This window comes from Hydra vulgaris, chromosome 01, assembly GCF_038396675.1.
Source record: "Hydra vulgaris chromosome 01, alternate assembly HydraT2T_AEP".
NCBI lineage: Eukaryota > Metazoa > Cnidaria > Hydrozoa > Anthoathecata > Hydridae > Hydra > Hydra vulgaris.
The window spans coordinates 68277676-68291560 of record NC_088920.1 but is presented as its reverse complement, the minus strand read 5'-3'; the positions used below and the strand labels follow the sequence as shown (position 1 = coordinate 68291560).

Genomic DNA, 13885 nt, shown 5'->3' with positions numbered 1-13885 from the left:
ATTAAAATAGGGTTATATAATAGTATTGTTAGCATACGTCGTTAAGTAGAAAATAAAGTTCGAACATATACATTTCGAACATTCGTTTTTTTATCAAGTCTGCCAGTTAAAAGTTATCTAGATATTGAAATTCAATTTCTTTTAAAAACTAGTACTAAAACTAAAACTAATCAGCTTGATAGACTACATGACGACGTTATTAGCTATCAATATTTTTACTTTTAAAGATAGTTTTCTAGTTGATTTTAAATTCCAGTTTACATCTATATGTCTAATTTAGAGTTATATAGTAGTTTGAAGCAAAATAATCATCAAAATAACTGTTTTTTTACAAAATACAAGTTTATTTACGGCATCCCTTAAAAGAAGATATATGTTGTAAACTGGAATTGTAGATGTACATATTAGAAATCTATACGGGAATTTTTAGATCATATGATTAATCATGGATGAAGGCTATCTAAGAATTTGTTAGTCAGTTGTTTTATCGATGACCTTGAAACCATTATGAATTTCAAAATATATTATTGTCTGTGTTATTATATGATTCGATGCGTAAAAATAAAAATAATTAGATTATGTTGTAGGGTCGGGAAAGTAATTTTGTTATTAGAAAAATTATTTTTTATTTAAACAATAAATAAATAACTTATGCACAACTCGATGATAATTGTTTTATTAAACTAAATTTTTTAAGATTTAGAAACAGTTAATATTTATAATATAGATTTAAACTTTTTTTAATTAAATACTAAATTTATTATATATATAATTAGCCATTCCGAACGATTTTTTTATAATTCAAATAAGCATATATAATTTATATCATTGTATAGAGCTTGACATGACTTAAAAAATGAGGGGTCATTCGGCCTTTGAAGTTAAGCAGATTCAAAGTTATTGAATTTTTCGTAGTGCAAAAATTGATGATTTTTTGACGAAAGGTCTATACCTTTCGTATGACTTAAGTATGGAAAGTTTGCAGTGTTATGGCACCGAAAAAGTGAGTATTTTTGGATCATATTGACTTTTGAATAACTTTTGAACCGTTATTACATTTGACTTGAAATTTTCCTTATTGATTTAACAACTATAAGAAAATAAAATACAAAAAAAAATTTAATTTTGTCGGGATTGCCCAGAATTGTCTATTTTACAGACTGAGGGTTTTTTACTTACTTACTTAGTTTTGGTGTCATATTGATTCACAGAAAATTCTTCAATAAAGTTAAAATTTAATTTTTAATGAAAATAACTTACAGCATACGAACTTTCTAAAATTTGGAGTATTTACAACTGCAATAGGCAGGTATAACAGCAGAAATTATATTTAAAAATCTAAAAATATTATTATTAGAAACACAGATCAAGGCCGTAGACAACTTTTTTTGATGTTTGAGCTAAGCAACTTTAAAAAATGAAGAAAACTCCATATTTAAGTATGTTCTTATATATGAGGAATGAGGATGCTACACAAAAAATTGCAGTGATTGGAAACTGGGAACAACAAAACCCCAAAACGTTATCCCCCCCCCCCTCCAGCCCCAAATAGGAGGGAAACGAGTCAAAGTTGCTTTTGTTTTTTTAACTTTAAACTTTATTTATATTCATCAACAAGGCTTTTATGACCTTATAAAGTTCGGCTTTTATGACCTTATAAAGTTTACACCCCCCTCAATTTGAGGAGGGTGTAAACTTTATAAAGTCATAAAAGTCGATCAAAAAGAGATTATTGAATCAAATTTAAAATTTGTAGAGGAATATAAATTTTAAAATTAAAAAAGCAAAACAATTTTGACTCATTGCCCTCCTATTTGGGGCGTAGCATCCTAATTTTTTGCGTAGCATCCTCATATATAAGAACATACTTCTATGCGTATATATGCGTAGCATTCATCATATATAAGAACATACTTAAATATGGAGTTTTCTTCATGTTTCAAATTTGCTTAGCTCAAACATCAAAAAAAGTTTTCTACGGCCTTGCAGATACACAATAACGTGTTAAAAATGTTTTATTAATTCATTTTAAAAATATGTAAATTAAAAACATTTAAAACTAAATAAGTATAAAATAAGAAACTTACTCTTTAAGATTGTTTATGTGAACCTATGAAAACACCTAATATAAAAAAAATGAAAATAACATAAAAAAATGTTTTTATTCGAAAACTTATTTCTTGGCTTTTAGTGAATGATTAGAAGTAGCAAGTTTCAGTAACGAAACAAACTAATAACTGTTTTTAACAATAGACACCATCGAGAAGGTTAGCCAAGTTGTTTATCAACACAAAACATCATAGCAATAACATAACAATCACAAAACACACAGACCCTGTGGCACTAAACGCTCCTAATTCACACTAGTGTCACTAAGTAATGGGTTAACTTTTGACCAAAGCTAATGATCATCCTGAAAAGCTTAAAGGTGGCTCTATTTGCAGATGACATAAGAAACATATGGATTTTAATCATCTTGTTTTAGAACTGACTTGCTAACTGTTGTTACAGAACGGTACTACATAGCATTAGATAAAGGTGGTTAGGTAAATTCTACTGCTCTGGATATCAAAGGCTTTCGATAAAGTCTGGCATGATGGACTTACCCATCTTTTTGCAATCTTTTAAGTTGTCTGTTAATTTTTATCTAGCTATATAAACTTCGTCTTGGCTCTTCCAGTAACTTCCAACTTTAAAAGTGGTTGCCTTGTTAAAATAAAGATGTTTAAAAAAAAAAAAAAGACTTTTTAAGCTCTGTTTTCTCTTTTAATGATGCTTCCTCTGATGTTGTTGGTTTTTTACCTTCTGATGCTTGCTTTACCTCTGCTTCTATCCACAATAGTGAAATTGTTCCCAATCAAATTACTGTTTTTGTATCTTCTGATTTAAACTTGAAAATTGCTAATGATGATTTTTTGTGTTCTGTTACCCCAAACTCTATTGTATACACCCCTTTAGGAAATGATTCTGAAAATTTTCTTCTTGAAACGCAAGTTAATGAAGTGAATCTCCTAGTTTCCAATTCGGATAAAAAACTACCTATATTATCTGGTGATTTCACCTATCAAATAAAGAAATTTTAATTTGTAACAAGTAATTGACATTTTTGAAGAAGGTAGATATATCTAATGGTCTAATTATAAGCAAGGTTTTTGAGTCTTTAATTAACAAATACTTAAGCTCTCCTCTTGATCTAATAACTTACTTTCTGATCATCACTATGGATTTTGATCGTTTCGTTTTACAGCTGATACTACCATTTATTCCTGTCTTGATAACAACCCAACACTCTCTGATTGCTTGGAGGAGGCATTTGAGCTTGAAAAAGATCTCACTTCTGCTACAGCATGGGGCTCACAGTGACTGGTGAACTTTAACTCAAAGAAAACTTAATTTTTTTCAGCTAATTGTTATCGCCATAATCTAGATCTTCCTATATCTATGAACAGTAATGTACTCCATGAGTCATCTACTATTTATCTTCTAGCATTAGTTCTTACTTCCGATCTTTTTTGGAAACCATATATTAAATCGACTGCAAAATTAGCATCTGCTAAGTTGCATCTCTTTATCGTGCTTGCCACTTTCTTACACTGGATTTTATTCTTTATCTCTATAAATCTCAAATCCTTCCTAGTATGGAATACTGTTGCCCTATCTGGGCAGATCTTCCAATAATGCCGTTTCTCTTTTAGACAAGGTTCAAAAACGCATTGTAAACATAGTTGGACCTGCTCATGCAGCCAAACTCCAACCATTATTACATCATTGTAATGTTCCCTCTCTTTCTCTTTTCTATATATACAAATAATAATGGACACTGCTCTAAAGAGCTAGCCTCTCTTGTACCATATACTAAAATTTATTGTTGTGTTACTAGTCATTCTATTAAGTCTCATCCTTTTAATGTGACTGAAATTGTAATAAAGTTCCAAAGACAAATAAATTTCAGGAAAAAAAAAATCAAAAGTAAAAGAGAAATGTTGTTAACAAAACCTCAGATTAGAGGGTAACACAAGTTTATTAATAAAAATAAAAAATAAAAATAATTATAGAATAGTAAGACCTGCCTCTGTAGCCAACCATTGTCGCATTGTCGTAGTGTTGCTTCACTTACTCTTTTCTACAAATACTATAAAGGGTGCTGTTTTAAGGAGCTAGCATCTCTTATGCCATCAGCTAAAATTCATTCTCGTATTACTTATCGTTCAATTAAGTCTCGTCCTTTTACTGTGACTATCCCTTAGTGCTACAAAAATTCTTATTTGTGTGACCAATCATTCAGCATCTTTTTACTGTATATGTTCCTTCATGGTCTAAAAACTTCTTTTTTTTTTAACAAAACATAAATATACATATAATGACTTACGCGTGCATGAACGCTGTGCCCGAGAACACAGACATACATATAATGACTTATAGGTACATAAACAGAAACTTACTTAAAAGGTAATAATATATGAATTTCATCATTATATCTACCTCCTTCAAAAACATCAGTTACATTTTTTTCAAAAACGTTAACTCTTTTCTTCAGCTTTTCTTAAAGATTTTCAAGGTAATTTAAACTCTCCTTTAAGATTGAATCATTCGTTTCATCAGATGTTTTCAAAACAGTGTTTTCAGTTTTTTTCTTTAAATACTATGCCTTTTGTCGATCTGATTGTGAACGCTTTCTAGCCAAATCAATTTCTTTTTCCAATCTAAAATTTTTTTGCAACAATTGGTTAATCCTACAATCCTTTCTAACTTCTCTTTTGTTGACATTTTGACAAGATTGCTTGATATTTTCTTTTATATTCATTACATCTTGTATTCATCATATATACATCTTATATTCATCTTATATACATCTTTATATTCATTGCACTTCTATTAATTTGTCTAAAGGGGTGTATACAATAGAGTTTGGGGTAACAGAACACAAAAAATCATCATTAGCAATTTGCAAGTTTAAATCAGAAGATACAAAAACAGTAATTTGATTTGGAACAATTTCACTTTTGTGGATAGAAGTAGAGGTAAAGCAAGCATCAGAAGGTAAAAAACCAACAACATCCGGCAAGAAGCAAATGTAAAAAGAAATAAAGAATTCCTTACACAACTCCATTTTCGTAAGCTTCTGTTGAATACTATTTTTAGGTTTTTGTTTTGAAAAAAACAGTTTAAATAAGAGCAACCTGTAGATAAAATAGTAAAAATCAAGATTTTAACTTTCTTGAAGAATGCAGACCTTTTACCTGGGAAAAAGTAACAGATTTATTTTCATTTGATTAAAATTTTAAGAGTTATACTTTCACTTTCAATTTAATTTTCATAATTTAACCAAAACAAACGCAAAAATCAAAACAGATAACGTCATTAAATACGCGAAGAAAAGCATATATATACACATAATTTATATATGCAAATCCTTAGTAACAAATCTTTAGGTAAACTTAAATGAATACTTGTTTTAAATAGAGGAAAGGCTAAACTTGCAATTTCCACCTGGACGTTTTTCAAAAACACTTTTTTTTCTATATAAATCAACCTTGATGTTTTTAAAAACTGAGAACTAAAATTTTTTGTATAAATGTTAAAAAACGTCCAGATGTAATTAGATGCCTCGTCCTTTTCTTAATAAATATGGAAAGTTTCATAAAAATTAAATGTGTTTAAGTTCTAAGGAATCCTTACCTTCAAAAGCTTCGTTTTGAAAAAACGTTTCCGCGGTAAGTTTTTTTATGAAAAGTGGTCTCAAGATATGGGTAATATATAAATGAAGCCATTCAAAACATAGTATTTTCTATATATGGTTTGAAAGAGGTTGAGTAACACTAACTGATGTAAAATGCATCAGTCAGTCACTAACTGATGCGCTTGCTTAACAATACAAAAAGATATAAGAGAGCAAAGTTTATAAAAATTACGTGTTTTTTGTCAAACGTCAAATGTTTTTTGTTAAGCCGTGGAATCGCTAATATGGAGATTTTGTTTTCATATTTTGTTTCAGCCATAGTTTTGAGGAGACTGATATATTTTTTTATTACATAACTCTAATAAAACATAGTCTTAAACCATTTTACACTTTTTAAAAATTTAGAAAAATTTTGGCAGGCTACATTAACTTACATATAAAATATTATTTGAAAATTTAACAAAAGAAGTGAAATTTATATGTTTGTCTACTGAACAGTAACATTTTGTACAGTTACATATAAACACTGACATTACAAGCAAGAAAAAGTATTGAAGTCAAATAAGTTAACCAAGTATAAGTGGATTATGGGATTTTTTGGAATATGGGATTGTAATAATTAAAAAAAAAATATTTAAAAAAACCAAACTAAGTGGTTAAAATCAAACGTTTTAATGAAAGAAGAGTAATTAAAAAAATACAATAAAATTATCAAAAAAAAGAGCAAAATTAGTTGTCATGCTATGAATATTTTTGTTATTATCAAATGTGTTTTGTATGTATAAACTCTTGAAATAATTAACTTGAATTTGCATGTGTGCAATTTTGCATGATTTCTAAATGTATTTCTCATCAAATGTAATGTCCATGTTCTATAAAGCATGCTCAATACAAAGTTTGTATGCAGTTGCACCAGACTACCGGCAAAGTAAAGACAGAGTTGTTCTAAGCTCGTTACTGCATCTTTATACCAACTTGTTAATTATAAATATTTAAACATTTAAATTTTTGGAAAAAGAAAATTTTTGCAGATGTTCTACCAAACTAGCTTACATGTTCCATGTAAATCTACGAACTCTGAAGAAGTTACTGTTTATCCTAAATTTTGAAAAGGCAGATAAGGTGTACATCAATATTTTTCTTTACTTAACTTTAATAAATCATCATTCTTAAACCCTCAAACACTTTGTGAAAAATTAAAAAAAAAGTTTGATTGGGTATTTTAACTTATAAATAGAATAAAAATTGTATATAAATAATCTATTAAAAAATTTAACTAAAAAAGTGATATTTATTTTTCTACTGAACAGTTCTTTTGTACAGTTACATATAAGTGTTGATATTACAAGCTAGCAAAGAGTATTGAAGTTAAAAAACTTAACCAATTGAAGATGAGTTATGGCAATTATTGTAATAAAAAAACTTTGTCAAAACAAGTTTTAACATTTAAAGAAGTTTTTTAAAGAAATTTATTAATATTACTTTAAGATAAAACATGACACGTCTCTATTTATACATTATTATACAAGAGGTATGCAAAGAAATTCAAAAAAAGCAAACTCGACTATGTTGGTTATACCAAAAAGAGTACATAATAACATTATTCATAAAATTTGGAAATATAAAACATAAAAATTTCTGGTTTAGAAAAATAAAAAAAAAGGTTTTTTTCATTTTTTTTTTCTTCAGGAGTATATAATTTAAAATAAATTGATAGCATAATAAATGTAAAGTTCGTCAAACTTTGCTGCTTTATTTGATATTATTTACCATCAGTTGCTCTTAAAGGGTAAGCATTTTTTACCAATTATAGAATACAATAACCAATATTTTGTTCAGATTAAAAGCTATATATCAACAAACATGTGCTTTATATGCATTGATTTTTGAAATTGATATAAACAACAATATGAACTTGTATGTTGGCAATTTTTTTTGTTTCTACCTTTTTACACTTAGTTTTTCATAAAAGTATGGTAAGTTAAGAGTTATTCCTTTTTGTAATCATTTTACTATATAAAAACACACTTGCGGACATCAGGTTATAAATTTTTTTTATAGCTTATTATGCTACAATGCTTTGTAATCTTTTATTTAAAAGATTACAAAGCATGATAAAGTGGATAAAAATCATAAACCTATATCAAATATGAAAATATACTTTTGGATAGATGAAGATTGAACATAATATTAAATAAGAATGTTTAATCTATTTTTTAACTAAAAATTTTAGCACAATTGTCTTTAAAATCTTTACAAAACAGCCAAATAAGATAAAACTTAAAATTAGCTTCTAAAATAATTGTATTTATTTTCCAGAAACTTTTTTCCAGAAACTTTTTCCAAATTCTGTGAAGTCCAAAAAGAGCATTTTGAAAAAAAAACTCTAAAAGTAGCTGATTTAAATTGCCAATGGCAATCTAAATCAGCTCTTGCTCACAATTTACCAAACATTTTCTTTTGAGAGTGTTACAAATTATCTAGGCTAGCTATAACAATCAATAAGCAATATTCTCAAACTTAAAATGTTTTAGTGACGTATACAATTTATATATGGGAATAATAAGGATAAAAATCTAAAAAGAAATCAGGTTATTTTTCTTGTTATTGATAGGATTAATGGGAACTTAATTTGAAAAAACTTATATCAAGTTAATAATATTCAATTGATATTACTAGATAAATTTTAAAACTGTTTCAAAAAATCGATTGTAGGAGAACAACAGCATAGTCAAGTTTTACCATCTGGTTTATAGTTTGTTACAATGGTTGTCATTTTTATATCTTAGAGTTATAAAAACCATTAGGAAAACAAACTAAATTTTTTAAATCTTTATTTAAGAAATTATGAAAATCACGGATGTTTTGAGTTGTTAAGTTTTGTAAAAGTATAAGTACTATATTGTACAAAATCGGATAGAAATATCATACTTTTTTTGTTATTATTATTTGGCAATTACTCAGTTTCACTTTTATTAATCAATACGTTTTTTGACATTTTTTTTGATTTAAACTTAGCGCAAAAGCTTATCTTTCAAAATCAGCGAATCAGATGCGCATATCTCTGCCTATTCTGAGCCTGTAATGGGTTTCAAAATATGCAGGCCGGCGCGATGAGGTGGGGGAGGGGTGGAAAAGGGGTGGTGGTGGAAGAGGAGTATGTGTGGGAGAAGGGGGGGTGACATCCCCAATCAATAATTTTTTGTTCATTTAGTCGGCAAATTTGATCTTTTTTGACAAGTCAGTTGGCAAATGTAGACCCTTTAGACAAGTTAGTTGGTAAATTTAGACAATCAGTCGACAAATGTCGATAAGGCAGTCGGCAAATTTTTAAAAACGAGGACCTCTTTTTTTTTAAGTTGGCAAAAATTGTTATGGTACCTCCCTCCCCCCACGTGACACATACCCGAGTCGGCCCTGTCGATGGTATCTTTTATATGATAATAGAGTGTTATTATCTATTAAATAATATCAATCATTCCTTCGATATAATATCAAAATCATTTATGCCTTCTATATTATATCAAATCTGTCTTCTCTTATAATATCAAAATCAGTTATGTCAATACAAAAATAATATTTTATATCAACGTTTACACAGCATAGTTACAATTTACAATTATTTACAAAATATACAACTTATGCACTTAAAGTTTTAAATACATTTATAAGTTACATTATGCAAGGTTATATTTTTACCCACCCTTTTGGAAACAGCCGTAGCTTTTTTGTTTCTTAAAATAAAATTACAATTTGTTAACTTTTTTATTGTAAATCGATTTTTTTTAAATATATAACTAAACAAACCAACTAATTCATGATAAGCTATGTGAAAAAAGCTATTATTTAAAGCACATAATATCAAAACGTGAATAATTCATGTATTTGAAAACTTCTAATAACTCATATACTTGAAAATATCTAATAATTTATATATATGAAAATATTCAACGTTTTTGTTTAACGCGAAGCAAGAAAAAAAAAACTCACTATATGTTGGTTTCAAACAATGTTTAAGTTGTGAAAGCAAAATATCTAAAAACTTCTGTATGATCTACGATATGTGCATGATAATTTACGGTTTAGCAACAAGCTAGGTTTAAAAAGATATAATCCCAATTTTGTATGAGGATTTAAGTCTCTGGTTTGTAGTTTAAATTTTTTGCAAAATGGTTTTAAACTTTTGTTTATAAATCAATTCAGTAATGTTGTTTATTATTATCAACGTTTTAAAATTTTCATACATATATTTGCATGCAAATTAATAAGTTTCATGTTAATTTTGAATTTTTTTATACCAACAGGTGTCAATTACACCAAAATGACTCGTAGCCAAATTATAATTGGTGCTTTTGTATCACTTGCATGTCTAGTTATTGGTATATGGATAGGATATGCCATTGGTAAAAATAAAACTCCACCTATTACAAAGTTTCCATCTGTTGCCAAATTATCACGAGCTCAAGAAACCGAACGAATCATTCACCATCGCTTCATCACCGATAGCATGAGTAATACGAAGATTCGAGATAATTCAAAGTAAGATTTGTTTAAAGCTAATATTTTTACGGGTTAAGATTGGTCAGATAAACTTTTTTTAAATCTGTTTTATTTTAATCTTGAGTGGGTAAAAAACTGAAACTCAAAAGATTGTCCCCGATTACAAGCGAAATAAAAAAATAAGTCTTAGTTATACGAAAAAAAATTAAGCTTTATCGTTTTAAACGTTTATAAGAGATTGTTTCATTTTTTTGCATTTACTTAATAGTAGTTATTGATCAAAAAAATAAAAAATATAAACAAAACAAAACAAAAAAACACCAACTGCGACCACTTATCGCATATATTTTTGTTCTTGTGTTTTTTAAGCTCTTTAAAAAAGAGTCAAATTAAAATTTTTTTTTTTTACTGCTTTTTATATGTTATTAAACAAATCTAATCGTTATTATTAAAAAAAAAATTTTTCTGGTTATATTAACGCTTTCGTCCCTTTAAAAAAATATAGTAAATCTTTTCACTAAATATTTAAAATATCTAAAAAAACATTAAAAAGTTAAATATCCCACTCAATTAAAATTCATTTTATACTAATATTTAGAGAGTATAAAGGTTACTAATTACTATAAATTTATATAAAAATACCTTATAAATAAATATATACACTTGCATATATATATATATATATATATATATATATATATATATATATATATATATATATATATATATATATATATATATATATGTATATATATATATATATATATATAGGCACATTTACTTATAAATTTATATAAAAAACTATATAAATTAATATATTTAGTTATAAATAAAATCAGCTGCAACTATTTATTTTTTTGGAATTCTTAAGTCCGAATTTAATTACAATTCGGACTTAAGAATTTCAAAATTTCAAGTTATTTGACAACTTACTTGTTGATGTTACGCACTGAGACGTTAAAAAGTCTCTCTGTAAACTAAAACACTGCAACGTTAAAAAGTTGTCTGAAAACTAATACACTGTAAGTTACAGTTTACAGTATTTTAATTGTGAATTGGCAAATACTATACCAATGATTTTAAATTCTTTTAACGCACTTATGCTAGTTTTTGTACATTTTTTCGGCGCACAGTTCGCACTAATGCCAGTTTGCATTTATGCACGTTTCAAAACAAACATCAAGGGGTTAGCTAAAACACAGCGAGAAAACATCGTTACACTCTGGTATTCGGTATTCGGCCGAATCTTACTCCTCTATAAAAAAGTGACATCTTTAAACTAAAAGGATTTATTGAAATTGTAAGAATAAACTTTTAGTTTATCAGTTTATAACTTTTAAATAAAATATTTTTTTTAACGGATACCCGCTCTATTGTTCAACAAGTACCTGGCCGGGTATTTTCACACTTTTTGACAGCCCTATGCAGAAGTTGTAATAAGTTTTAACAAACAAGATGCTTTTGAGGAAGTTTCATTACTACTTTCTTTTTAACTTCAAGCTCATTTCTTTGAAAAAATAAAGAATAGGTACAAACAAATTTCAAAATAATCAAACTTAACTAACTAGATTGCGTTCAACTTATTTTGTGCGATAAACATTTTTTTTATTGCAAAAATAAAAGAAGGGGTATTGCCATTGATATATCAAAGCTATTAATAAACTTTGGCTTGCTGATTTTTATATGGTGTACCTGGGAAAGTTTTTGATGTTATTAAATCTTTTATTTCCAGTTGCATTATTAAAGTTATCCTTAAAGACCAACACTCTTAATCATTTCCAGTAATTTCTGAGGTACTGCAAGGTTCTAATCTAATTTTTCTTCTGTAACAGTTTTGAGCTTGCAGTGGCTTGTGAACTTTAACTCCAATAAAACTCAGTTTTTTAATGCAAACAACTATCTTACTTCTGTTGACATTCCTAAATTAATGAATGTAGGGTTACAAGATGTCCAAACTTTACTTAGTCGAACACATTGAAAATATTGATTTTTATAGGTTGGGCACTGTATTTTCCTCCGTAAAACCAAAACATATTATAACCTTAATAAATAACAACCCTCTCACTGAGTCCTCTACTTTGTGTTTTCTTGGATTATCACTCAATACTGACTTCTAATAAAAACCATTAGATCTGGACTAAAATACCCCTCCCCCCGCTCTTGCATTAAGGACTTAAGAGTAGCCCTAGCCTCTCCACCTCCATCTAATGCACAATAAAATCTTTTAGTCACAGCAATTAACAAGTCAGCCATTGATCAAGAGGATCGAAAACCGTATTGATTGTCTGGTAGTACGTTATTTGACTCAAGATGGGATGTGAGAAATTTGTATATCAAAGACCTAGCTAATAAAGAAAGTAGACTCATTGGAAGATAATTGGAGAGGTCAGAATGTTCAAAGGAGTTTTTGAAAATTGGAACAACACATGCCATTTTCCAGCAAGCAAGAAAACTAGATTCAGTCAAGCACATATTAAATAGTTTGAAGAACACTAAAAAGAGTTCTGGAGAACAATTTTATGAGACTATCACAGGAATGTTGTCTGGAACACAAGCCGTAGAAGAGTTTAAACGAGATATGACTTTAGCAACGGAAGCTGGAGTGATTTAATTGTCTAACAATGGGTTAACCTGTTTAATTGGAATGGAAGGAAGAGAATGGCCATAAGATTCAAGGGTCGAATAAGATATAGCAGCTGCGCAAGAGAGTGAAAGCCATGGAGTAGAATGAGGCTTGGCTTGGAACCGACGAGAAGAAGTAAAGGTTTCCATTCCTGCCTGAATCCAGCAGTCTTGGGAAGAAAGAGAACAATAAACAGTAAAGAGAAAGGTGATAACGTGAAGAGGGGCTCAGCGGAAGCACAAACCTTACTACCAGCCGGCCTCAGAACCATTAAATTGAGTTTTAGAACTGTACCTTCATTAGAAGATAACATAAAGAATTGCATAGCCTCTATCAAGAAGGCACGCGCAAAAACCTATGAGAAGAGTCGAGAAGATCCAGCATTCATCATCCTTGGCAGGAAACAATGTAACACGGGTTTACATCTACGCCAGCCTAAGAGATGATGAAGGGCTCGAGGCCGGTCAACAGGAGTATTTTGCTTACCACTATGGAGTTAATATCTACCCAAGATGAATATTTTTTATCGAGACACCATCTCTAGCCTTTACCTCAGGTTCATACAGTGGCGGATTTACCATATGCGAGGCCATAGGCAAGTTTTCTATTATATTAGCTGAGTTTTTAATTCTTGTGTTCTATTGTGTTTTGGATATTTATTAGAACGTAACGAAGCAAAAAACGCACATAGGTTTTAAATGTACATTAAATATTTTTTTTATTTTGGATGAAGATGCACTAATAAGACTACTCAAAATGCGATACCATTTATTTTTTTCGCAGATTTTAGGAGGATCGATTACATTGACTTAAAACTTAATCATTCTGACTTTTAAAGACGCAAACTCATCAATTAAATCAGAACAGTCCAAGGACCGACTTATTTTATTTTCAATGAAAATTAAAGCTAATACAGATAAGCGGTCTTGACCCATAGTGGAACGTAAATAGTCTTTTATGAGTTTTAATTTGGAAAATGACCTCTCTGCGCTTGCCACTGAAATAGGGGAAGTTAGTAAAATTCGTAGGGCAATAAATAAATTTGGAAAAATTTCGATTAAAGAATTTGCCGTAATATACTT

The 13885-nt window shown here is 28.7% G+C and overlaps 1 protein-coding gene and 1 long non-coding RNA gene across 2 annotated transcripts in view; one reads left to right on the top strand and one right to left on the bottom strand.

The window, feature by feature from the left end:
- LOC136075552 (uncharacterized) overlaps window positions 1-13885 on the bottom strand; it is a 46831-nt gene that overhangs the window by 30198 nt on the left and 2748 nt on the right. The window lies entirely within an intron of this gene.
- The window catches only part of LOC101234552 (glutamate carboxypeptidase 2), a 57335-nt gene continuing 52867 nt past the window's right edge, over window positions 9418-13885 (top strand). The window contains exons 1-2 of the mRNA XM_065789019.1: window positions 9418-9824; window positions 9985-10219. Coding sequence (XP_065645091.1) covers window positions 10002-10219 — 218 coding nt within the window. The 5' untranslated portion in view covers window positions 9418-9824; window positions 9985-10001. The remainder of the gene's footprint in view (window positions 9825-9984; window positions 10220-13885) is intronic.